This window comes from Vicia villosa, linkage group LG1 (genome assembly GCF_029867415.1).
Source record: "Vicia villosa cultivar HV-30 ecotype Madison, WI linkage group LG1, Vvil1.0, whole genome shotgun sequence".
Classification (NCBI taxonomy): domain Eukaryota; kingdom Viridiplantae; phylum Streptophyta; class Magnoliopsida; order Fabales; family Fabaceae; genus Vicia; species Vicia villosa.
This window is the reverse complement of record NC_081180.1, coordinates 26,787,756-26,815,507: the sequence shown is the minus strand read 5'-3', so window position 1 is coordinate 26,815,507 and position 27,752 is coordinate 26,787,756. Positions and strand designations below refer to the sequence as shown.

Genomic DNA, 27,752 nt, shown 5'->3' with positions numbered 1-27,752 from the left:
ACTTATAGCTCAAATAAAGAGGGCAAATTTTGGGGTGCAACAACCATGACATGTTGTGCTTTGTCCTTTTTGCAGCCAAGGATATCTGCAATAGGAATGATCTTATCCTTAGGTACCCACATCTTCTTGGGTCCTTTCTTGTTAGTTCTCTTCAAGTTCTGGTTGAACTTGGGTTTAACATTGTAAGCAGTATGAGAAATAGCATGATGATTCTTAATGTGAGTTTCATGATATTTCCTAGGTTGTGTCACATGCTTTTTGGTGTGTGTAATGTGAAAGCTTTGTGCATGTGATGTGTGCCTAATATCATGGGAGTGGTCATACTTGAACTCATCATACAATGGCTTGTATGTGATTTTCATCTTATCAACATGTTCAAGTTTGTATGGGGTTTCACCCTCATAACCAATGCCTACTCTTTTATTTCCAGACACAGCATATATCATAGAAGCAAGTTGACTTCTGCCTATGCTTCTAGATAAGAACTTCCTGAAACTTAAATCATATTCTTTCAGAATATGGTTTAAACTAGGAGTGGATTTTTCTGAATCAGAAGGAGATCCAACATTATTGGATAATTTTAAAAGTTTTTCTTTTAATTCAGAATTTTCCAACTCAAGCTTCTTAGTTTCAAATTCAAATAGCTTTCTCAGTTTTTTGTATTTGAGACTAATCTGAGACTTGTATTCCAGAAGTTCTGTTAGACTGGAAACTAACTCATCTCTAGTAAGTTCAGAAAATACCTCTTCAGAATCTGATTCTGATGTAGATTCTGATCCGTCATCTTCTGTCGCCATCAGCGCACAGTTGGCCTGCTCATCTTCAGAGTCTGAATCAACTTCTGATTCATCCCAGGTTGCCATAAGACCTTTCTTCTTATGAAACTTCTTCTTGGGATTCTCCTTCTGAAGTTTCGGACACTCATTCTTGTAATGTCCAGGCTCATTGCACTCATAGCAGACAGCCTTCTTCTTGTCAGATCTTCTGTCATCAGAAGATTCTCCACGTTCAAATTTCTTTGAACTTCTGACGCCTCTGAACTTCCTATGCCTGTTCTTCCAGAGTTGATTTAGCCTTCTGGAGATCAAGGACAGTTCATCTTCTTCTTCAGATTCTGATTCTTCAGAATCTTCTTCTCTTGCCTGAAAAGCGTTAGTGCATTTTTTGATATTTGATTTTAATGCAATAGACTTACCTTTCTTCTGAGGCTCATTTGCGTCCAGCTCAATTTCATGGCTTCTCAAGGCACTGATAAGCTCTTCCAAAGAAACTTCATTCAGATTCTTTGCAATCTTGAATGCAGTCACCATTGGGCCCCATCTTCTGGGCAAAATTCTGATAATCTTCTTTACATGATCAGCCTTGGTGTAGCCTTTGTCAAGAACTCTCAATCCAGCAGTCAAAGTTTGAAATCTTGAAAACATCTTTTCAATGTCTTCATCATCCTCCATCTTGAAGGCTTCATACTTCTGGATTAAAGCTAGAGCTTTAGTCTCCTTGACTTGAGCATTTCCTTCATGAGTCATTTTCAAGGACTCATATATGTCATAGGCCGTTTCCCTGTTAGATATCTTCTCATACTCAGCATGAGAGATAGCATTCAGCAAAACAGTTCTGCATTTATGATGATTCCTGAAAAGCTTTTTCTGATCATCATTCATTTCTTGCCTTGTCAGCTTTACGCCTCTGGCATTTACTGGATGTTTGTAACCATCCATCAGAAGATCCCATAGATCACCATCTAGACCAAGAAAGTAACTTTCCAGTTTATCTTTCCAGTATTCAAAGTTTTCACCATCAAATACTGGTGGTCTAGTATAACCATTGTTTCCATTGTGTTGCTCAGCAGACATGGTTGTCAAACTCGCGGGTAGACTCGTAAACTCGTACGAGTTTACGAGTCTAGGAAGCATAAACGAGTAGACTCACACATAGAATCGTTTTTTGATAGACTCAAGTAGACATGGGTAGACTCGCATAAACTCGTATGGACTCGCGAGTCTATCACGAGTTTACGAGTCTATCAGTATTTTTTATTTTGTTTGTTTTAAACCAAAAAAGGCCCAAATTCCCCAGAATATTTTCTTTTATTTTAAAAAAAAACCTTATTTTTTTGCTTGTATGAGAATTAGAAAGTCTCTCTCCTAGTCTCTTGTACGGTATTTCCATGGAGATATGACTACAAAATTAAAGAGGCTTGCAATTCGTGTTTGAAGCTTAACTTGCAGCTCATATGGTCGTGAACAAAATTGGAGTTCCTTTAAAATGGTAATGAATTATTATTTGTTTGTTTATAGATTTGATTTTTATTTTTTAGAAACATTGAGTTGAATTGTTATTTGCTTTGCAAGTTCATTCCAAGAGAAGAAATAAGTTGCATAAATAAATAATTTAGTTTATTTCATGTGCAATTTGAAATTGAAAAGTAGAAAAGGAAAAGCGAAGAGTGTTGTTCGTTCATTTGAAGATATTCATTTAGAGTATGAATGGATAACTTAAGATCCTAATGAAGAAAATATGCAAATTAAATTTAATGTTGAGCAAGATGATGTTATTATTAGTAATATTGTGGAAGATGATGTTGTTGTTACTAATGTTGTGAAGTGGTGGTGGTGGAAATGTTGAATTAGGTGGAAGTGGAACATCAAAAAATTTAACATTGGCTAATGATTAAGAAGATGTTTTATCTAGGGTAGAGTTTGATGATGATACTCAAGATACCGATGAAGAAGTTGGTGATGATATTGGTGGTGATGATTTTACTAGAGTTTTCGATGTTGGAAGCCATTAGCATATATGTTTTGTGTTTTTTCCCTTTATGTAGTAGCAATTGACAAGATTTTAGTACTATAAGTCTTTAACTACATACTTTGCTATTTTTTTTGTTTTATTGTCGATTTCTTTTTGCTAACAAATTTGTTATGAAGTATGACATTTAAGTTTTAATGTTAATAGGTGTTCTATTATATATATTTGTGTCATATATGAGGGATTTACAAGTTTAAAAATATAGGAGTGTGTCATATATGTATCACTTATAGGTTTTTTAAAGTAATTTTAATTTTCCATAGACTCGTACGAGTTTACGAGTCGATTTTGCGAGTCGAGTCTACGAACCCTTTACGAGTCTGAGTAGACTCGCGAGTTTGACAACAGAGCCAGATGTAGATGGAGTTGGATTTGCTTGAGATTCACCAGCCATCTTTTAATGAAGCGTTTTTCTCTTCCTGAATCTTTTCTAAACACGGTTAAGTGCTTGCACCTTAGAACCGGCGCTCTGATGCCAATTGAAGGATAGAAAAACACTTAGAAAGGGGGGGTTTGAATAAGTGTAGTTTTAAAAACTTGACAGATAAAAATAAATTGCACAGTTATTTTTATCCTGGTTCGTTGTTAACTAAACTACTCCAGTCCACCCCCGCAGAGATGATTTACCTCAACTGAGGATTTAATCCACTAATCGCACGGATTACAATGGTTTTCCACTTAGTCCGCAACTAAGTCTTCTAGAGTATCCTGATCACAACCTGATCACTCCAGGAACAACTGCTTAGACACAAGCTAAGACTTTCTTAGAGTATCCTGACCACCACGTGATCACTCTAATTACAACTGCTTAGACACAAGCTAAGACTTCCTAGAGTATCCTGATCAACACTTGATCACTCTAGTTCCTTACAACTTAATGTAATCTTTCTAAGAGTTTTACAATGCTTCTAAAAAGCTATAATCACAACAGTGATATTTCTCTTAAAGTTTAAGCTTAATCTCACTAAGATATTACAACAGCAATGTAGTGAGCTTTGATGAAGATGAAGATTCTGAGTTTTGATTTGAACAGAGTTTCAGCAAGTTGATATGAGTTGTTTTTGGTGCAGAATCGTTAACCTTGCTTCTCATCAGAACTTCATATATATAGGCGTTTGAGAAGATGACCGTTGAGTGCATTTAATGCTTTGCGTGTTCCGTACAGCATCGCATTTAATGTTATACGCTTTTGTCAACTACCTCGAGCCTTGTTCACGCTGTGTCTACTGACGTTGCCTTTAATAGCTTCTAACGTTCCTTTTGTCAGTCAGCGTAGCCTGCCACTTGTACTTTCTTCTGATCTGATGTTTGTGAATACAACGTTTGATTATCATCAGAGTCAAACAGCTTGGTGCATAGCATCTTCTGATCTTCTGACCTTGAAGTGCTTCTGAGCGTGATACCATCAGAACTTCAGTGCTTCTGATCTCTTGTTCTTCTGATGCTTCCATAGACCCATGTTCTGATTCTGCTTCGACCATCTTCTGATGTCTTGCCAGACCATGTTCTGATGTTGCATGCTGAACCATTTGAGACAAAGCTTCTGAGCGCTGATTTATGCATACTCTATATATATTTCCTGAAAAGGAAATTGCATTGGATTAGAGTACCATATTATCTTAAGCAAAATTCATATTATTGTTATCATCAAAACTAAGATAATTGATCAGAACAAATCTTGTTCTAACAGTAATAACGTAATAGAGTTGCAAATAATATCGAGTATTTTGTATGATAACCTGTGAGTGCTTTGAACAGAGATGTGAAATTTTTTCTTTCGTCATTAACGTTGTAATCGCGTTCGTCATAAATCAGACGGTTGCCAATGTCTCTTGTGACATATGAGTCGGGATATGGCATATCCTTAAACTCATGCAAGCTTCTTCGATTGGACTGCAACATGTCCTCAATGGCAATGAGCGTCAAGTTTTTCAATTTATTGTCTGTTAAATGCAGGTCTATATCCAAAAAAACAGAATGAACCAATTAAACAAAATAATCATTTATTAAATGAGCAGCTACGATATCTAAAAACTATATTACATTATTTTCCTGGATGTTGTCGCTACCGCGAAAATTAACAGAGTCGCCACTAACATATTTATCCTGAAAAGGAATGGAATGCCAGCAAACCACAAAACAACGGTCTCACGACCAGAGAAAAAGGGTAAGGGAGTCGGTTACGCGAGGGGAAGGTGCTAGCACCCCTCGCGCCCATCGTACTCGATGGTATCCACGCTAATGTCTAAATCTATGGGTGTGTAAGCAAGCTGCGCTAATCTGGACTAAAATGAATGCATAATGTAGGGAAAAGAAAGGATTATGCTCGCACGGGCCCTACCCCGCTGCCTACGTATCTGTTTTGCAGAATCAGAGCTACCGTAGCTCGGCTAACTAATTTCTGTTTGTTTTGTGTTTTTTAGGTGAACGAGTTACATTCACACTCCGCTGCTCGACCTTTGGAGACTTATGCTTGGGAATGGAGCGGAAATAACAAGCTCTTAAGAAAAGAAAATCAAAGAGTGTGGTTTGTGTTTTAAAGAATGCATGAGGAAAACCTAAGCTAAGGGGGAAAGCTTGCTACCTAATGTTATCATACAAAGGGTACAAGTCTAAGCTAAACTATCAACCTACGAGGGAAGAGGGAAGCAAACAAGTATATCACACAAACGAGCATCCACTCGTGAAGCAAACAAACCAACGGTACTGACCGAATGGTAGAAAAGCGGTCCCGCCATAGCCAAGGGGAGCAGCTCAACCCAAGTCAACCAAGCATTAGACCTCGCGAAAATGATCGGGCCATAGACAAGAGGGCGGACCCCTCTCAGCAACCAAGCCGTCACGGATCATAAAGGAAAATGGTGCGTGCGTACACCGAGCATCAACGTCGAGCGACGCGAGCTATAGGAAAGGCGGGGGTCCGGCTACATGAACCCTTTTCCTGACATACTCGATAACAAGATCTTGTGCAGGTTCAGAAGCAAGCAACGCGTAGCGTGCGCATACTGAACAGACTCGATGAGACTAGGCGGGGGTTGATTGCTAACCCTTTCCGCGTGCCTTCCAAGAGGACTTAACGGAGTGCCATATAGGACTTATTACACCGTGACTCCCTGCCGCAAAGCACAAATGTAAACATACCAACAAAAACAGAGCCTCTTTCGAGGGCTTGGCCAGATGCATGTCTAGGTCCTACTTCTCATGTTAAAGGATGATGCGAGAAAGCGATAAAGTGCGAGAAAAGTAAAATGAAACGGAATCAATACCAAACGGATGATGATCCGTAAACTAAAGCGAAGAGAGCGAGTAAACTAGGATCCCGCGAGCGAGCTAGCAAAAGCAACAGCAAACATGTCAGCACTCCGATTAGAATCCGCATAAGCAATCAAGATTCGGCGCGATGAAAGTAAATCACGCGCCAACGTGTGCATCGGGCACAACGAATACCATACACCTGCAAGGGAAACAGAAATCCGGACAAGCAAGTATAATGATAAAGGATGCGTGTAGAAACGCGAATCAGAGAGAGAATAAATGTCGTGTCCCACAAATAAAGCGGAACACGAGAGCGGGCATCGACCAGAGCCTCCATGTTGCCTTGCATACTAACACACACGTTAGAGATAACAAGACACCGCAATCGGAATTGCGTTATTGAATTATAAGCTGAAACCGGAAATGGATAACGGAATAGAAAGTGAAAACATAACAAAAGCGAATAAGAAGAAACATGAGATAGTATTCAAAAGCAAATCAAATATGTACACTAAAACTACGGAAGCCAGCACAAGTATTTACATGCACAACGGTACACCGAAACGGCAAAACCGGGTAAAAACAGTGAAAACTAAACTCGTCAGAATTAATCCAAAATTTTATTGCAAGCTTAAAACGTGCTAAAGAAGTCAAATATGCAATTAGAATTTACAAAATCGGCCCGGAAGCGCGACTTTCAAGACGGGGCAGAAGCGAAAACGGTAAAAAAAGTCGGCTAAAACCGAAAATAAACGCTTTCAAACAGTTCTAAACAACATATTCCACTCAAGAAACACTATTCATACTTGCAAAAATCCAAAGCGGTAAGAAAGATATGACAGATTCAATGAAAGCCGACGCGTCGCGTCCGTTTGCGAAATTTAAAAAAGAAAGAAAAAAAATAGCATGCATGTCATAACAGAAAAAAATTCAGCACTTAATAACACCAATTAATCATTCAAATAAGCTTCACTTCCATCTTGTATCAACAACTCAATCATAAGCCAAATACATCACAAATTCTTTTAGTTTCTACATTCCCATGAATCAACAAAATGATTGAAGTGCACCAACAACTACATAAACAAAACAAAAACTGCATTTTCATGTTCAAAAACAGTCCCCATTAACTTCACAAACCATGTTATATCTCATATCAACAATTAGAACCCATCCACATTTTATTCCCATAGTTTCCAAGCACTTTCATAAGGCAAAATAAATGAAATGTGACACAAACAATGCCAACCAAAATTCTGCACTTTAAGATCTCTATAACAGTCCCAACAAGTTACAAAAACACACATAAGCACAAGATATTGATACATGGTGATGGACACAAGAGAGCATACAAAACACAAATTGGAATGTTGGCATAAGACATGTTTTTTTTTTAAGTGGCACAAACAACAAGTCCTTAATATTGTACCTTAAGTTTGTAAATCATCCAACAAGTAACTCCACGAAACAAAGGACTTAAGAATCCACGGAATATGCATAAGGCTTCAAGTTCAAGAATAGCAACAAGAGACCATATCACAATTAACAAGCATTTCGAATCACCTTTAGCACATAGAACCTTTCATAACAACATTCTTTGCAACACAAACAGTGACAACCTCCTCAAGCATTTTTCAACTAATAGTTTGTGATTATTCCATGAACTAGTATAAGCAATGGCATCTCAAAATTTCCAGCATATGCACATCATCAAGTAAGATCAAACTTCACATTTAACTAAAAAAAAATACACACATAAACCATGCTTCCCTCTATCGACAAACTACATTTCCAATTCAGATTTCTTCATGAAGCAATTCCCAACACCTTATCACATCATCTCACAATTATCTCAATCACTAATTTGCAACAATCTAGAACTTACAACAAATGCAACAATTATCATTATCATTTCCAACAATTATCCATCAAACACAACCACAATTTTCAGCATGTATATTTGAACTCCATTGACACTACACAATCATATTGTTACCGAACATTCATTAACCATACTCACGCACAAGCTTAGAATGATAGCATTTAATCACCACCGAAACTTTCATGAATTTCTTCAAACCAACACTTTTAAAACAACAAGATTAAATGATTATGAGCACCACAAGCATGCTTTATTCTAACACTAAATGTCATCAACAAAAAACAATAAAATCATACAATCATACAATCATTTAGGCAAACACATGGAATGCATATTTCAACAATAATATTCTTCTCTAATCAATGTATCAATCAACACTTAATTTCCATCTATTCCCTTCACGAATCAACTTCAAGCATTATCACACCAACAATATTTTTTTATTAATACTCTGTATCATTTCTGATTTAACATGAAGCATTTCACAGTTCATCGCATCATTCGGTTCAAGCACAGCAAATTCTCATATAAGCTTTGATTGATTCACACAATTTTAACTAAACAACGCCATCCGCCAATTAATTTCATCGTCGTTTTCGCAAATTTCCTAACCAAAACAACGCAAGCCTTACGCATACAAATTATCAAAAATCTCCACCAATTCTCAAGATACCTCAACTGATAGTAACGCCAATTTACTACTACACAAAGCACAAATAAGGTCTATACATCACTCTTTCCATCAACAACTATAATTAAATCTACTTCAGCATGTCAACACAAGAATTGAAGAAGAACTAACCGAACGAAGTGCTGCGAAAACAAAGCTTGAACGGCGACGATCGAGAGAAGCTTGACAGACAGCGTTGCGTCGTCGAACGGTGATGACGGACAGCGTTGCTTGGATCCTCGTTGACTGACGTCACGGAGAAGGAGTGACAATCGGCAAGCGGTATAGAGCGGCAGTATGAGAAGGTGACGATCGGCGAGGCAATGAGTTTTAGTTAGGTGATCTTCATCATCTTCATCATCACGTTCTTGAGTTTTTTTTAATTTTTTGTATTTTGATTCTAGAGAGAAGGGAGAGAGAATTGAATGTTGTTTGTGTGATTTTTGGTAAAAGTGGAATTATGAGAGAAAAAGAGGGAAAAAAGTATATATAGTTTAAATGGTGAAATGTCAAAAATGCCCCCGACGTATCTCTTTTTTGCTCGTTTTCGGGGAAATATGACTCGGTGCGAAATTTGGAAATAAAACGAACGTCACTGCGAAGATGACCAAATTTGTGACTCGTAGCCGCGAGAATCGTCTCAATCCGAAAAACGGTGAGGAAATCATGCGCGTTTGAATGACGAGAAATATCGGTTCATCTGGAGCGACTGTGCAGAATTTTGCGAGTACCGCTCAAAGAACGTGATAAAACTCAAACATCGGCTCGAAATCTGACTTAGCATGTGTGACGAAGAATCGAAGATAACGAAATTTCCGAGAAAATGCCGCCGGAATGGACTTCATACGATAAAAATCGAAGAAGTTATGAATTTTTGAACTCGGCGCGACATACCCGAAAACACACTTTTCACCGAAAGATTACAATGTTCTTCAAAATGCTGGGCACTTTTGGTGCATAATCGGCCGATGGTCCGAACATATGAAATCTTGGTAATGATGACACGGAGCTCCAGTTAAATTTTCAAGCGAATCCGACAGGCGGATTAGGAGATATGAATTTTCCGAGGCACGAAACCCTACATTCAGCACTGTTTTTTACTACGAAACCTCAAATAATTTGCAAATTTGACGACCTTCCTCAAAGAATTGGCTTCCGAGCCGAACACGAAAGTTGTAGATATCGTCGAAACAGTGGGGACAACGCGGGAACTTAACTCATATCACCTTCCAAATAGTATTTGTGAATTTTCTCGTACTTTCACTGTTTTAAACCATTCTTCACACTTTACTACCTTAACATCTCAAGAACTCTTTATTATTTTTCTTCCGTTTTTGAATGACGAAATAAATGTCATTATTAACTTATATCTCAAATAAAGAGGGCAAATTTTGGGGTGCAACAGCTGCCCCTATTCAAACTTCTTGAACCTGGCGAGTGAGAAACGAAAGTTTCGAACAGTTGAGGTGGAAGGAGATTGAATACCAGAATGAACTCGAAAATTTGCACTCTTGATCAATAGAAGATTCCGTCTTGTGATAAGAAGGAATGTACCACCCCGCAAGCAGGGAGAAAAAACTTCAATTGATCTGGATAATAAATATGCTCCAACTTGTGATAAGAGGGAACGGGCACCCACAAGCAGGGGAAAATACTTCAAATGATCTGGGCATCAAGAGAAGGAACATCTCGACTGATCTGAATATCAGACGTAGCAGATGTCTCCGAACATGCATCGGGATAGATGTCTTAGGTCGATCTGGGAATCGAAGGAGATACATCGGTTGATCTGAATATCAACGGGTAATAAGTATCTCTGATCTGGGAATCATGATCTGGGAATCTGGGCAGACATCTCTTCTGATGCAATTAAATCATCAGGTAGATATTCCTACTAATCTGGGAATTAGCGGCTAGCTCCTTCGTAAGACCACGGGGATCCGGAGGCGGTTCCTTCAACTGAACTGGTAATCAGGATAGGAACAATATCTCTTCCGAACTGTGTACGCCGGGGAAAGAATGCCTTTAAACTGATCTGGGCATGATGCCAGAAAATAAGTAGGACAATCTTCATCTGAATGAAAAAGTCAATCAGGCAAACATCTCCATCTGATCTGATGATATCAGTGGCTTGCTCCTTCGTAAGACCACGGGGATCCGGAGGCGGTTCCTTCAACTAATCTGAATCTGAATATTAGGATAGGAACAGATGTTTCTTCCGAACTGTGTACGTCGGGTAAAGAAAACGTCCTCAACTGATAGTAAGGTATCAGGACTGGGCAAACGAGTTTCTTCTTCTGAACGAACTAAATCGTCAGGGAGTAGATATTTCCAACTGATCTGATGTATCAGAGGGCTTGCTCCTTCGGAAGATCTTGGGAGATCCGGAGGCGGTTCCTTCAACTGAAAGTCTGATTTATCAGGAATAGGAACAAATATCTTCCACCGATCTGGGGGCATCGGGAATAGGAATGTCTTTGAACTGATCTGAGTTGTGCCAGAAAATAAGTAGAACAATCCTCGTCTGATTCAAAACATCAGGATAAGCGCCTGTAATGACTAGGCGAATATTGCTCTCTAGGGAGCATTTGAATCTGGATAACTTTCCTGTAGAAAGAAACAACAGATATGATATGGTTTATGCATGATGTATGTATGAATGTGTATGGAATAACGTTTCCGAGAAGGAAGACGCTATACGCTTTTGAGAATGCAATGCAAATGATGCATGATTCGAACGTTGCTTGGGGAGACAACGGAGGAGCACTGAATTGCTGAAGAAGTCCTGGAGAGATTATAGAACTCTGCGGGGAGGACAAGATGAGTGACTAGAAGTCACGAACTACGAGCTGACAGAGATGAATCAGAAATCTGCTGGAGACGATCAAATTTGGATGCGAGCTCTGGTTGGGGAACAAATCTTGCTTGAAGATATGAACATCCCACTTAACTGCTTGGGGAAGACCCATGCAACTTCACTGGAGAAGCAAATTCTCGACATACTGGGGATGAAGAGATAAGAGCAAGTCATGGAGACAACTCTGATGGAGAGTAACCAACTTGCTTGCGTGGAACGCATTCCGCTGGAGAAATCCTTGACGGAAACAGATTATGTTGAGGATACATGTGAACCTCTGCTGAGGAAAGATTCAGTGGGGAAGATGAATACTTCTGCATAACGATCCACTGAGGAGATGAGAGATCCGCTGGGGATAAGGAACTTAGCATAAGAACCTTTGTTAAGACCATTCCACTGGGGAATAAGATGACTCTCCTGGGGAAAACAGGTCAATCTGTTGGGGAGAGAAACACTCTGCTGGGGAAAATGAGGCATTCGGGAAAGGAACCTCATTAAGAGCTTGCTGGGGAATTAGATACCATTCAATCATGATTCAACTGGGGAGAAAATATTCCACCGGGGAATAAGACTTCAGATGCACGGAGAATGCATCGAGACGTGCTTTACTGGGGATATGAGAATCTTGGAACCAAGAAAGTCTCATCTGAATGCACTCCGCTGGGGAATGAGAATATCTCGTTATGAAGCACTCGGCTAGGGAGTGAGAATCTCTCATGATTTGGTCCGTTGATATGCTGATACGAAGCGCTTGCAAGGACGTACCTGCGAGACAAACAAATGAAAATGCTCCAGGATATAGCATGACATCTTTGGGATTTCCTCACATGGCAGAGGATAGTGATGCTCACCCACAATAGGAAAATGCAAGAGCAAACAGATTGTCAGACATCTTGGCTTTGAAACTTTCCATACAGGCAATGGATTCAATGAGTTGACAGGCAAGCAGTGATTAGAACACCAAACAAGTATCGGCCAGAGTATCAAACAGGCATTGATTCTCCAAGAGAATGCCACCTGGAAGTGGGCTTAAGGGTCAAGCAAGTGTTGACTTCAAAGGGACCAAACAGGCATTGGCTTTCATAGTGTTCTGCATATTCGTATGATTGTGAGGATGCCAATAAGTATTGGACTTTCAGTCTCAGATCAATGTTAAGGATTACGACCCTGACTTCTCGACGGTATTCGAGTTCATAAGTTGTTTAGCTCACACCTGAACTTAAACTGAACACCTCCTGATTAGGATAAAATGCCAATGCATAGTGCCTTGCCCCAGCTGATAGGGACTTTGAAGAGTTTCGTCTTGTAAGGACCTTCTGGTATCCGTTCATATCAAACTGACTTGCCCGAGTATCATGACTTTTGGCACCATGCCCTGATTGACCAGTGTTGGAAGTAGCTTCGACTACGCTTGGGTGAATGCCCCTGATTGCTTAGCACTTTGAGAGATTCTTAGAATCTTGACCTGATTGCCTCAGATTGATTGAAAACTTACTCGATAGAGTAATCAAACGCTTCTGTGCCCCTAAGGGTGATCAGAATTTGAAATATTGCTGCCTCTGCTCAACGGAGTTCTAAAGACAACCTGTCCTTCGGAAGGATAGAACATTTCATCTGAAGTTCATTGTGGAAACTTTCTTGATGTCAAGAACTTGTTCATATGCAAAGAATGTTTATTATGAGAAATATAATTCTAATGCAAAGAGTATGTTTGTCTTGAAGTTAAAAGAAACTTTTTGAAAGGATGTCGTAACATCGATTTTTTATGAAAGAAAGATGGTGTGATACCAACTCAAGCGCTTAGCGGATCTCCTAGGAGTCAGCTTACCGTATTCTCTTGTACAGTCTGCTTTCAAATCAACCCTGCTTCAATTAGGACTTTTAAGGGTTGTAACGTGGCCAGGTTCACGGTTTTTAGAAAAAAGGATTTTTAGGCTCAAAATATTTGGTGCCCACCCCCTTCATGATGTTCTCCAATCCTAAGTTCAGCTAACTTGACACGAGCATTCATCTTTCAAGAGGAATTTGGAATGATTGAGGAATCAATGAGGTATTTGGACACGACATCCACTTTACCTTTTGTTTTTGGTGTCTGATCACACGACTTGTTCTTTTGATGAGGATTCTTATTTTGTAATCCTTGTTTTGCTTTCGCTTTTTTTTCTTGTATCCCTAATTTTTGTCTGGACAAATTCTTTTGAATTTTGAGTTGGATGTCCAGCGGGATGCCCTAACTTTTTCCTAAGTCACTTGTTTTCAAGTTGTTGACTTAGCGGGCTTTTTCTTTTTCATTCTTTTTTTTCCTCTTTTTTTTTTGAACAAGTCGTGTGATCCTGAATCTCTGAATTGTTGGAAACGCATAGTGACTGCCTGAGTCTTTGATAGATGAAGAATTACCATTGTAGTATCGTCATATTTTGACCTCTTGATGTGAGGGATAAACCACAACGGCTTTGAATTATTCGATCTTGACCTCCTGATGTGAGGGATAATTTTGATGTCTCGACCTCCTGAGGTGAGGGATAACCGTTGTGGATTTGAATTTCCTCAATCTTTTTAAAGATAGCCATTATTGTATCCTTAGATGTGTGCTCCTGATGAATTTTGAATGCTCGATCAGGTCAACTGAATACTACCCTGCCCCAGGGTTAAAATAAGGGTTTTTTCTACATAGAAAAGAAACTCCTACTTCGAAGGCTCAGAGGGGTTAACAAAGGTTTCACTCCCTTATATCTCCAGTGTTTAGGAATATGAAACAATGCCTGTACATCATCAACAGGGTTTTACTCAAAAGCATACCATTTGAGGTTATTGGTATTATGTTCATCATTCTCCCTTTAGATTTATCATGCTTTATTAACAAGAGTTGAGTATCACAAAAAGCGTAGAAAAACATATAAGAGCAAAAGCGAATGGATTTTTTCAAGACAAACATATTCAATGCATTATTATTATAGTTCAAAAACAAACAAGTATTGCATGCAACAATATTGAACAAAGCAAGAAGGCTTAAACATGAACATGCAAGATGATTTAAGAAATGCCAACATTGAGGAGATCCTCTCCGTATGGACTTATTGCTTCAAAAGATCCAGTGAGTCAAAGGAGAACTTCAATTCTGGACTTCAGGTGCAAATGTGACAGCCTTTGAATCAATCAGGTCTTGAATCTTATCTTTTAGCGACTTACAGTCTTCAATCAGATAACCAAGTGCCCCCAGAGTGGAAAGCACACCAAGCACTACTTTAGAACACTTTAGATCACTTCCTGGAAGAAGATTTTGGCGAGGCCATATGAAAGTTGTAAGTGCTCAGCTTTAGGGATTTGAGTTGTGCCAGTGGTGCACAAACTCAAGATACAAGGCGTCTTGCTTATCCCTCGGTCGGGAGCCCCAAAAAAACAGCGACTGGAGTTTGCGAATGCTTTAGGGGTTTGAGCTGCCAAAGATGCGAACTCAAGAACACGGAGTCTTGCTTATCCCTCAGTCGGGAGCCCTAAATATGGCTGCTGAAACAGAAAACACCATCATGAATGGAGGAAACTTGTATTACTATCGGCGAACAACAATAACCTCTGCCGCTTGGCCATCAAAGTCACGACTTGGAACACACAACAGCTGTTAGGAAGTAAGCCTTTGGAAGTAGAGATTGCAAGTGATTCTCATGAGTTACCCCTTGAGGAGGATCAAACATTCTACTTGTGGCGCATGAAATGGAATTAACCGGTGGAAACCGTTATGAATAAACTCAAACATCTCTGCATCGCGCAAGTTCTGGACTCTTTGTACCTCAACACCTTGTAAGACTTGACATTATGATCAGGTCCCCCGAGAATGGAAAACACCAAGTATTGTCATTGAAATCAAGAGAGCTATCAGTGGTGATGAAGACCAAAGCACGAATCTGAACCAACTGAAATTCCAACAAGCAGGGATGCAACTAGACACAAAGGCGTCATGATCAAATCAGCTTGTTTCTCACATTCTTTTTGCCTCTGTTGACAAGAAAATGTTACTGGAAAGGAAACTCCGTGAAGAGGAGGAGGTGACTCTGGATATGAAACAGAACCTTGAGGATGAGAGGTGCCTTTGCAGATCACTCTTGATTACTATCTGGCAGAAGATTCTGGCGAAGTCACACGGAATCTGTAAGTGCATTAGGGATTCGAGCAATGCAAATGGTGCAATGCTCAAGATAGACAATGTCTTGCTTATCCCTCGTGCGGGAGCCCCAAGCAATTTCAAAGACTTGCAGATAGTAACATCACGACCAGGTGCCCCAGAATAGAATTCACACCTAGTGTCATCATCATCAAGCAGAGGATCTGTAGACATCAACACATTATGGAGCTTAACCAATTGCAAATAAAGCAAGCATGGAAGCAAATGAGCATAAGACAATCCTTCAAAAAGAACCCCAAACTGAGCTTTCTTCTTGGTCACCCCATAAAGTTGTTTCATGACTAATCTCTGAACACACAGTAAGAACAAGTGAAGTCTTTGAGTCTGGTGAGAGTACCAAGTCTGAATAAGAAATCCTCGATCCAGAACATCTGTTATGCATGAAATGTATGAGATGCATGATATGAATGCAATGCCATGTTCATTCAATTCCCAAGGAATTCTCGTGTTTTGATTTTTGGCAAACAAAAGATGGAAAAGCTCGACACGAGGCTCACAGATATGATTCCTTGGAAATGGAAGGAACATGTATGCTAGTTATTTTTTGTACATCATTTTTTGGAAAGTAAATATGCAATGATGCAAAGTGGTGGGAACCAGAAATACTGGATATATCTGGGATACTGAGAAATCACACGGCACAGGTTCAAAGGTTCGGCACCAATTCAGAACTCCCCGTAGATCACGGGCCATAATCAATAGAAACAGAACCATAGTCATCATAACAGGAACAAAACCACTCGAACAAGAACCACAGTAACCCTCGAACAAGAACCATGGTAACCCTCGAACAAGAACAGCGGTAACCCTCGATCAAGAACCAAAGTCACCATCAATGTACCTGTTAATCAATGATTGATTCCCGCCCCACTCACGGGTAAATCTAGGCCAAGGTAGGTCAAAAAGCCAACAGAGGATCGAATGTAGGCGCTATCATACGATATTGCCTCATTCCACCAAGCTCTGCCCGTGGATACGTGATCAGATCAATCAGGCATACGCCTTCTGTCCGTCACGGCCACTCTATTCCTAGTTCCTATGGTATCACTCATAGCCTGGGTATTGGGCCTTTTACCTCTTGAAACACCCACCCACAGATAGAAATCCAGACAGTCCAGAATATGATGCAGAAAAGTAAAAGCGCACATAGAATGCAATGCAAACAGATAATATGCAAAGCAGTAAAAACACCCAAAGATAAACACACAAGCGCTAGGATCAACTCGCTAAGTCCGGACCCGCAATAGGTCGAGACTTCCCCAGCAGAGTCGCCAGCTGTCGCTACCGCGAAAATTAACAGAGTCGCCACTAACATATTTATCCTGAAAAGGAATGGAATGCCAGCAAACCACAAAACAACGGTCTCACGACCAGAGAAAAAGGGTAAGGGAGTCGGTTACGCGAGGGGAAGGTGCTAGCACCCCTCGCGCCCATCGTACTCGATGGTATCCACGCTAATGTCTAAATCTATGGGTGTGTAAGCAAGCTGCGCTAATCTGGACTAAAATGAATGCATAATGTAGGGAAAAGAAAGGATTATGCTCGCACGGGCCCTACCCCGCTGCCTACGTATCTGTTTTGCAGAATCAGAGCTACCGTAGCTCGGCTAACTAATTTCTGTTTGTTTTGTGTTTTTTAGGTGAACGAGTTACATTCACACTCCGCTGCTCGACCTTTGGAGACTTATGCTTGGGAATGGAGCGGAAATAACAAGCTCTTAAGAAAAGAAAATCAAAGAGTGTGGTTTGTGTTTTAAAGAATGCATGAGGAAAACCTAAGCTAAGGGGGAAAGCTTGCTACCTAATGTTATCATACAAAGGGTACAAGTCTAAGCTAAACTATCAACCTACGAGGGAAGAGGGAAGCAAACAAGTATATCACACAAACGAGCATCCACTCGTGAAGCAAACAAACCAACGGTACTGACCGAATGGTAGAAAAGCGGTCCCGCCATAGCCAAGGGGAGCAGCTCAACCCAAGTCAACCAAGCATTAGACCTCGCGAAAATGATCGGGCCATAGACAAGAGGGCGGACCCCTCTCAGCAACCAAGCCGTCACGGATCATAAAGGAAAATGGTGCGTGCGTACACCGAGCATCAACGTCGAGCGACGCGAGCTATAGGAAAGGCGGGGGTCCGGCTACATGAACCCTTTTCCTGACATACTCGATAACAAGATCTTGTGCAGGTTCAGAAGCAAGCAACGCGTAGCGTGCGCATACTGAACAGACTCGATGAGACTAGGCGGGGGTTGATTGCTAACCCTTTCCGCGTGCCTTCCAAGAGGACTTAACGGAGTGCCATATAGGACTTATTACACCGTGACTCCCTGCCGCAAAGCACAAATGTAAACATACCAACAAAAACAGAGCCTCTTTCGAGGGCTTGGCCAGATGCATGTCTAGGTCCTACTTCTCATGTTAAAGAATGATGCGAGAAAGCGATAAAGTGCGAGAAAAGTAAAATGAAACGGAATCAATACCAAACGGATGATGATCCGTAAACTAAAGCGAAGAGAGCGAGTAAACTAGGATCCCGCGAGCGAGCTAGCAAAAGCAACAGCAAACATGTCAGCACTCCGATTAGAATCCGCATAAGCAATCAAGATTCGGCGCGATGAAAGTAAATCACGCGCCAACGTGTGCATCGGGCACAACGAATACCATACACCTGCAAGGGAAACAGAAATCCGGACAAGCAAGTATAATGATAAAGGATGCGTGTAGAAACGCGAATCAGAGAGAGAATAAATGTCGTGTCCCACAAATAAAGCGGAACACGAGAGCGGGCATCGACCAGAGCCTCCATGTTGCCTTGCATACTAACACACACGTTAGAGATAACAAGACACCGCAATCGGAATTGCGTTATTGAATTATAAGCTGAAACCGGAAATGGATAACGGAATAGAAAGTGAAAACATAACAAAAGCGAATAAGAAGAAACATGAGATAGTATTCAAAAGCAAATCAAATATGTACACTAAAACTACGGAAGCCAGCACAAGTATTTACATGCACAACGGTACACCGAAACGGCAAAACCGGGTAAAAACAGTGAAAACTAAACTCGTCAGAATTAATCCAAAATTTTATTGCAAGCTTAAAACGTGCTAAAGAAGTCAAATATGCAATTAGAATTTACAAAATCGGCCCGGAAGCGCGACTTTCAAGACGGGGCAGAAGCGAAAACGGTAAAAAAAGTCGGCTAAAACCGAAAATAAACGCTTTCAAACAGTTCTAAACAACATATTCCACTCAAGAAACACTATTCATACTTGCAAAAATCCAAAGCGGTAAGAAAGATATGACAGATTCAATGAAAGCCAACGCGTCGCGTCCGTTTGCGAAATTTAAAAAAGAAAGAAAAAAAATAGCATGCATGTCATAACAGAAAAAAATTCAGCACTTAATAACACCAATTAATCATTCAAATAAGCTTCACTTCCATCTTGTATCAACAACTCAATCATAAGCCAAATACATCACAAATTCTTTTAGTTTCTACATTCCCATGAATCAACAAAATGATTGAAGTGCACCAACAACTACATAAACAAAACAAAAACTGCATTTTCATGTTCAAAAACAGTCCCCATTAACTTCACAAACCATGTTATATCTCATATCAACAATTAGAACCCATCCACATTTTATTCCCATAGTTTCCAAGCACTTTCATAAGGCAAAATAAATGAAATGTGACACAAACAATGCCAACCAAAATTCTGCACTTTAAGATCTCTATAACAGTCCCAACAAGTTACAAAAACACACATAAGCACAAGATATTGATACATGGTGATGGACACAAGAGAGCATACAAAACACAAATTGGAATGTTGGCATAAGACATGTTTTTTTTTTAAGTGGCACAAACAACAAGTCCTTAATATTGTACCTTAAGTTTGTAAATCATCCAACAAGTAACTCCACGAAACAAAGGACTTAAGAATCCACGGAATATGCATAAGGCTTCAAGTTCAAGAATAGCAACAAGAGACCATATCACAATTAACAAGCATTTCGAATCACCTTTAGCACATAGAACCTTTCATAACAACATTCTTTGCAACACAAACAGTGACAACCTCCTCAAGCATTTTTCAACTAATAGTTTGTGATTATTCCATGAACTAGTATAAGCAATGGCATCTCAAAATTTCCAGCATATGCACATCATCAAGTAAGATCAAACTTCACATTTAACTAAAAAAAAATACACACATAAACCATGCTTCCCTCTATCGACAAACTACATTTCCAATTCAGATTTCTTCATGAAGCAATTCCCAACACCTTATCACATCATCTCACAATTATCTCAATCACTAATTTGCAACAATCTAGAACTTACAACAAATGCAACAATTATCATTATCATTTCCAACAATTATCCATCAAACACAACCACAATTTTCAGCATGTATATTTGAACTCCATTGACACTACACAATCATATTGTTACCGAACATTCATTAACCATACTCACGCACAAGCTTAGAATGATAGCATTTAATCACCACCGAAACTTTCATGAATTTCTTCAAACCAACACTTTTAAAACAACAAGATTAAATGATTATGAGCACCACAAGCATGCTTTATTCTAACACTAAATGTCATCAACAAAAAACAATAAAATCATACAATCATACAATCATTTAGGCAAACACATGGAATGCATATTTCAACAATAATATTCTTCTCTAATCAATGTATCAATCAACACTTAATTTCCATCTATTCCCTTCACGAATCAACTTCAAGCATTATCACACCAACAATATTTTTTATTAATACTCTGTATCATTTCTGATTTAACATGAAGCATTTCACAGTTCATCGCATCATTCGGTTCAAGCACAGCAAATTCTCATATAAGCTTTGATTGATTCACACAATTTTAACTAAACAACGCCATCCGCCAATTAATTTCATCGTCGTTTTCGCAAATTTCCTAACCAAAACAACGCAAGCCTTACGCATACAAATTATCAAAAATCTCCACCAATTCTCAAGATACCTCAACTGATAGTAACGCCAATTTACTACTACACAAAGCACAAATAAGGTCTATACATCACTCTTTCCATCAACAACTATAATTAAATCTACTTCAGCATGTCAACACAAGAATTGAAGAAGAACTAACCGAACGAAGTGCTGCGAAAACAAAGCTTGAACGGCGACGATCGAGAGAAGCTTGACAGACAGCGTTGCGTCGTCGAACGGTGATGACGGACAGCGTTGCTTGGATCCTCGTTGACTGACGTCACGGAGAAGGAGTGACAATCGGCAAGCGGTATAGAGCGGCAGTATGAGAAGGTGACGATCGGCGAGGCAATGAGTTTTAGTTAGGTGATCTTCATCATCTTCATCATCACGTTCTTGAGTTTTTTTTAATTTTTTGTATTTTGATTCTAGAGAGAAGGGAGAGAGAATTGAATGTTGTTTGTGTGATTTTTGGTAAAAGTGGAATTATGAGAGAAAAAGAGGGAAAAAAGTATATATAGTTTAAATGGTGAAATGTCAAAAATGCCCCCGACGTATCTCTTTTTTGCTCGTTTTCGGGGAAATATGACTCGGTGCGAAATTTGGAAATAAAACGAACGTCACTGCGAAGATGACCAAATTTGTGACTCGTAGCCGCGAGAATCGTCTCAATCCGAAAAACGGTGAGGAAATCATGCGCGTTTGAATGACGAGAAATATCGGTTCATCTGGAGCGACTGTGCAGAATTTTGCGAGTACCGCTCAAAGAACGTGATAAAACTCAAACATCGGCTCGAAATCTGACTTAGCATGTGTGACGAAGAATCGAAGATAACGAAATTTCCGAGAAAATGCCGCCGGAATGGACTTCATACGATAAAAATCGAAGAAGTTATGAATTTTTGAACTCGGCGCGACATACCCGAAAACACACTTTTCACCGAAAGATTACAATGTTCTTCAAAATGCTGGGCACTTTTGGTGCATAATCGGCCGATGGTCCGAACATATGAAATCTTGGTAATGATGACACGGAGCTCCAGTTAAATTTTCAAGCGAATCCGACAGGCGGATTAGGAGATATGAATTTTCCGAGGCACGAAACCCTACATTCAGCACTGTTTTTTACTACGAAACCTCAAATAATTTGCAAATTTGACGACCTTCCTCAAAGAATTGGCTTCCGAGCCGAACACGAAAGTTGTAGATATCGTCGAAACAGTGGGGACAACGCGGGAACTTAACTCATATCACCTTCCAAATAGTATTTGTGAATTTTCTCGTACTTTCACTGTTTTAAACCATTCTTCACACTTTACTACCTTAACATCTCAAGAACTCTTTATTATTTTTCTTCCGTTTTTGAATGACGAAATAAATGTCATTATTAACTTATATCTCAAATAAAGAGGGCAAATTTTGGGGTGCAACAGATGTCTGCCTTACTTAACTGGGAAAAGTAAATATAACATATGCATACATGTAGAATGTATAGTTGCACTGTTTTTTGTTATTATTAACGTGTTTGCATTCTTCCATGAAAATAATGTAATTTTCGACTAACTATAATAATAACCAACATATCAAATGAAAGACCAGTTAATTAGAATGTACCTAATTTATTGGTTGCTTGCCTCTACTGGTAAAGAATGCCGTCTGCCAATACTTTCCAAGTTTTAACCCAAACATGGTTAGGTCTATTCATTGTACCAGATAGTAGCATGGTGACAAACAATTGTCGCAAGAAATAACCTGAACCCCAATCTTTGGCCTCGTATATTGCCGAAACATATTCTTTATCATCATTAAGAAATCCCATTTCGAAACATGCATCCCTAAAACTGTGTCGAACAATTCCTCCCACCCTTTTTATGTCCTCGTAGCAATTCGGTCCCTTTGCTACAGTTAACATCATTCGAAGGTAAAAAAGCTCACCTGTACTTGGCGGAACCCATATAAGTCTTCCAATTGTATTACCTCTTTTGCGTGGTCTCCACCGTCTGTATCTTTTGTCGTAAACAAATCTTGTGAGAAACTTGGAGTAAGTCAAATCTTTTGCCTCTGGATATGTCTTGTTGGCTTCCATCTAAGCGGTAAACATAGACTCTTTCACACTTGGTTTTTCAAGTACCTCATCAATCAACTCATAATCAGTATAGTAAACACAATTGTCTCCATCGAGATGAAAAAACAATCTCTCGACTGCGGGCGACCTTCCATGAATGGGAAATGCGAATATCCTCCAGCATGCTTCGCTCGGAGAGACATATCTACAATCAAGATATTGTTTTATTTCATCAAGATTTCCATTTAAAGATGATCCATCATTGGTAGTATCAACAATACTTGCGGTAATTCGGTCGTATCCTTTGTTAATATATTTGAATAAATACTTAACGGATGTTCCCTGATTACACCACTCAATGTTGATGTGAGCCTGGAATTTCTTCAACAAATATGGGTTATAAGGAACTACAAATCTGTTATCAAGATGAACATCCTTTTTGGTAACTGTAATTCCAGTATCTCTTCTCATGTACAAAGGATATCCTTCGTGGTCAACAACAATGCGATCCTGAAATTTCTTTGGGAAGAATTTTGAGCATTGATTGTTTTTCATACACGGCGATGAAGTTTTTGCGTATCCGCATGGGCCGTGGATCATATGTGTTTTCACCAGATGATAGAGTTGCATATCATCGTCTTCGGATGGAATTTCTGCTGAAATGATGTTGTTTATATCTTCTGGAGAGGGACACTTGCTTTCAGGATGCATAAATAACAGAATATGTGCATGTGGTAAACCTCTTTTTTGAAACTCAATTGTGTATATATCTGCAATAACGTAAAAAACCGAAACAATAAGAACAAACATTACTCAAAACAGCAATGAGTTAAAGCCAGACGGCCCATGTATATTAGTGCATCGTATAACGACTTACGTGCAACAACTCGACCCAATACATGCTTTTTTGTTAAATCAGACAACATCTCATCCAACTTGATTTTAAAAATTCGTGATATGAGATCAGGCCGATCGTGAGAATGAAGCTTTATTTCGTCAGTAAGTCTCTTAAGTTCCGGCCACTTTGGATTGCAAGTAAATGTGATAAACAGTTTGGGAAAACCAACGTGGCTACAAATAGCCATTCCATCAAAATAAAGCTGCTCCATGTATCTCCTGCTACCAACATAGGTTGACGACAAAACTACCCTTTTACCTTTGTTTGAACCTTGTGTGTCGGATTCTTGGCCTGGACCGGTAAGATTGGAGTACTTAGAAACTCTAAGTTTCTTCTGATGCTTGCGAATATAATTCAATCTTTGGGATTCCATCATACTGAATCCATCAACCAAAAATTGCTGAAACAGTCTCCGTGATCTCAAAAGCGTATGTGCCTCATTTGCTCTTGTTTGAATGCGATACGCAAGCCATTCTCTTATGGTTAGCTTATTCATCTTTTTTTTTTAGAACTTGTTTCTCTGTGTAGAACACCAAGCCTAAATCCGTCTTCTCCATAAGGAAAGAGTAGGGGATATTGTAAAGCAAGATATGCTGGGTGAAACTCACTTATTCTCTTTAGCTTACCGCTTTGTCTCTCAAGAATAATGTCCCTTTTATCTCTGGTGTCAACGTCGCCTACTATCAATGCAGCAACTTCTGCAACGTTGGGTTGATTGTAAATTCTACCATCTTTAGATCTATCTGCAATTAATCTTAGTTTCAATTCTGGTACATCGGAATGTCGTAGCCTGTCTGCAGCCATCCTAAAAGATTTAGCATGTGTGTTGAACTCGTCAAGCATGTTCTTCAATTCGGTCACAACGTGCGGAATTATATTTGGATTGTTTCTGAAAAATAAATTACAACACGTAAATTAAGCTATATCCAAATAATTTAAATTAATAAACATATATTATCAATGTAGTCTATTATATAATCAAACGGTGATAAATTACCCCATTCCTTTGATCCTATGTTGTACTTCATTTTCAGTGTCGTAAATATATAGCTGTGAAAATCGGGGTGTTTGTCCATTAAGCGGCATCATGCTCCCAATCCTATGGCAGGGCTGTCCATGTACTCTTATGTTAGGAGGACCTCCACCGGCATTGAACCTGTTGTCAAACTTCATACCAGGAGATGTAAAGGCAAACATCATGTTGTACAATCTACAATATTGCTGATAATTCTGATTATCCGCACCATTATCTTGAAACAACAACTGGTTAAGATAAGGAGGAGGTAATTTCAAAAGAGGAAGCAAAATCTTGCCATTTCCACAACACTGTTGGAATTTGGGGACAGCACTATGTTTTCGTTTATCAGTTTTCTCACCGTACCACATAAGTGCCCCACAACGTGTACATTCTATTGCAGGATCACCTATATCTGAGTATCCTGGAAACATATATAACAGAAATCATAATACGCCCATAACAAATGAACAAAAGTTGAAAAAGGAACTTGAAATTTATTTTTTTTATAGTATAATCTACTCGTTATGAATGTACAATAGTACGACATGATAATATAACATTTTCAAATAACATGTAACCTGAATCATGGTGATTAAAGGATCTATAATTTGTATTTTGCTGGTCATGGTCATCCACGCTTGATGCTGAATCATTGTCGGGATTCTTGTTTACGAACTCACATTCACTATCACTAAAAGAATTGTCCGATCTATCCCCGTCCGAACTATCATCATCTTCAATTTCTACGTCGGTTGTACCAGAGCGGTTGCTTGTGGAGGAAGAGATACCACCATTGGCAACATTAGAAAACTCATTGAATAAATTTGCTGCGATGGTTCAGACATCATGAGTTTTTTTCTTTCTGCTGGACGAAACAACGGGTGCTATAGGCTGCAATAAAATTCATAGCACAGTGTTTATATCAAGAGGAAAGATTTAAGCTTTTGTAAATAAGTTTAACACATGTTGTAACTACTGGGATATACATACCGGAGAATGAAGATTATCAGTTTCTACGGTGTTACAACTTCTGTTTGTGGTTGGTATTGTGCGTGTGCCAGATTTTTTCAAATTTATAAGTGACCTTCTCCTCTCACGTGCCATTGCACATCTCTGTGCAGGGGTGAGTGAAACAGCAGTAATATTTGATATGGAGCTGCCAGGTGAGAAATGACTACCGGTCGTGTTAGGCTGAGGTGTTGGCTGATAGACAATATTTTCGTATGCATGTGTTCCCCTAAGATTGTACGACAGAGATTCTTTCAGACCAGTTTGCAATGGTTTGGATGATGATTTTGTAGTAACACTGAGCGGTGAGCGACGATTCTGAATCCCTATATTACTGATAGATGAAGTTATATTAGAAAGTGGTATCCTTACATTGTCACGTAATAGATGATTGAAACTGCTATAACATATCTTGAAATCACTTCCATTCTCATCAACTTTATTTCTTTTTTTTTCTTTCATCCAAGACAGCTCTCCTGTGCCTTCTTGCGAGTGCCAATTTCCTCTTCCTCTCAATGATAGTTGTATCCATGGTTATTGAGTTACAAAATGTTTTACACTGTCAGTCATATAAAAAATACATGATAAGAGCACCGATTTTTTGATGTTGTTTCATTTTAAAACATCAGCATCAATCAAAATATGTTATAAGAATAGAGTTTGAATCGTTGTGTATATATAGTAATTTTCACCACACAAGTACAAAATTTGACTGAAAAAAAAACAATGCATAAAACTCAAAGAGTCATCTACAATGAATAATTAATAAAGTGCACGCCATGGCTACTAATATCACGAATTCACACGCACATACAGCAAGCTCAGCATAAATGAAATGTGCATGACATATGTTTTCATCATTACACTTTTGGTTGAAGAACGTGCTAAGCACAATAACCAATCGTTTCTGAGAAACTTGAAAGATGCATCATCATGCTAAGACATACTCAAGTAACCATTATGTATACGTTTAGCTTTTATACACAACATGATTTCATAGCTGTATTATATGGTACAATAAATATGGTATCATAGTTTATTTTTTCTATGAAAGTTAACTGATAAGATGTCTTACCCAAATATATAAGCATCGTAGCAAGCAAAAAACTGATAATTTGATATGTGAATAACACGGGATTCAATATATTTTTTAATAAACATCACCACGTAGCAACCAACTGCATCCGTCTAAAACCATCACATTGTATGATATGCCAGCCAATTACCTCCATTGTAAATTATCCCATTGTATGATATGCTGGCAATAATGGGTAGAAGTATAATTTGCAACCTATCAGATACAGTTTGCTGAAGTGCTGTGTCCAGAGATAGAAAGAGTAGAACCAAATAGGGTTGCTATATGTTTTAATAAGAAAATCACCTAAAGACAAAATATGTTTTAATAAAAAATCGAAATAGGATAATGCTATAATAATTATATAATGCCCTGGTTGTATGCAATCTACATAGTATGTGAATTTTTTTTTTTTAAAACAGCAATAAAATACAACAATATTGTATGGTGATAAAACATACAAACTTAATATGTTTAACATATTTTTATCCAATATTCAAACCGTACTTCCATTAAATATTGAATCACGACGCATCCTTAGAGGCATAAAGCATATAGTGATGGGATGTTTATTTTTTTGTAGTGCAGAAGAAGCAACTCATTTGAGACAAATTGATCAGCTCAATTTTAAGATATGCCATAAGTATTGTACGAAACATTTTTTTAGGTCGTCAGTAAACAACGTATCGATAAGAATCTAAAAATTTTGTTAAAGTTTATTAAATAGAAAGCATACTCCTTTATTTTTTGATCCATATAGAAAGGTTAAATACAGAAATATTCTACACGTTAAAACCAAATTATGTATAAATAACAATAATTAGACAACTCAAGAAATCATATTTCCTAATTAAAAAAGCCGTTGTTAAAAATAGTTGCTGCAATTGAAAATTTGCAAGGAATACAAAAACTTAAAATTAAACACTTGATTTGTCCCATAAGGTTCAAATTATACAAAATACACCAAAATAAAGTGTTCATCGGAGACAAAAAAACAAATCCTACAAACTGGGTACAACACATATTCCTTGCTCATCGTCCA

At 38.7% G+C, this 27,752-nt stretch overlaps 1 protein-coding gene across 5 annotated transcripts; it reads right to left on the bottom strand.

Annotated features, from left to right (window-relative positions):
- Position 1: 1 nt before the first annotated feature.
- LOC131632043 (uncharacterized) lies at positions 2-22,069 on the bottom strand. 5 transcript variants are annotated; one of them, XM_058902834.1, is made up of 3 exons: positions 8,748-22,069; positions 6,075-6,138; positions 2-4,766 (listed from the first exon to the last, which is right to left on the bottom strand). In XM_058902834.1, exon 3 carries the CDS (start codon positions 1,911-1,913, stop codon positions 3-5), a length of 1,911 nt encoding a protein of 636 aa, XP_058758817.1. In that variant the 5' UTR covers positions 1,914-4,766; positions 6,075-6,138; positions 8,748-22,069; the 3' UTR covers position 2. The 5 variants fall into 5 exon arrangements, with proteins under 5 accessions (XP_058758817.1, XP_058758793.1, XP_058758800.1 ...); XM_058902810.1 differs by having other exon boundaries at positions 2-4,387; positions 4,548-22,069; XM_058902817.1 differs by having other exon boundaries at positions 6,075-22,069.
- Between the last annotated feature and the right edge of the window lie 5,683 nt (positions 22,070-27,752).

Coding starts and splice junctions, on each gene's coding strand:
- LOC131632043 (XM_058902810.1), bottom strand. CDS start 1,913: ATGCTTCCTAGACTCGTAAACTCGTACGAGTTTACGAGTCTACCCGCG.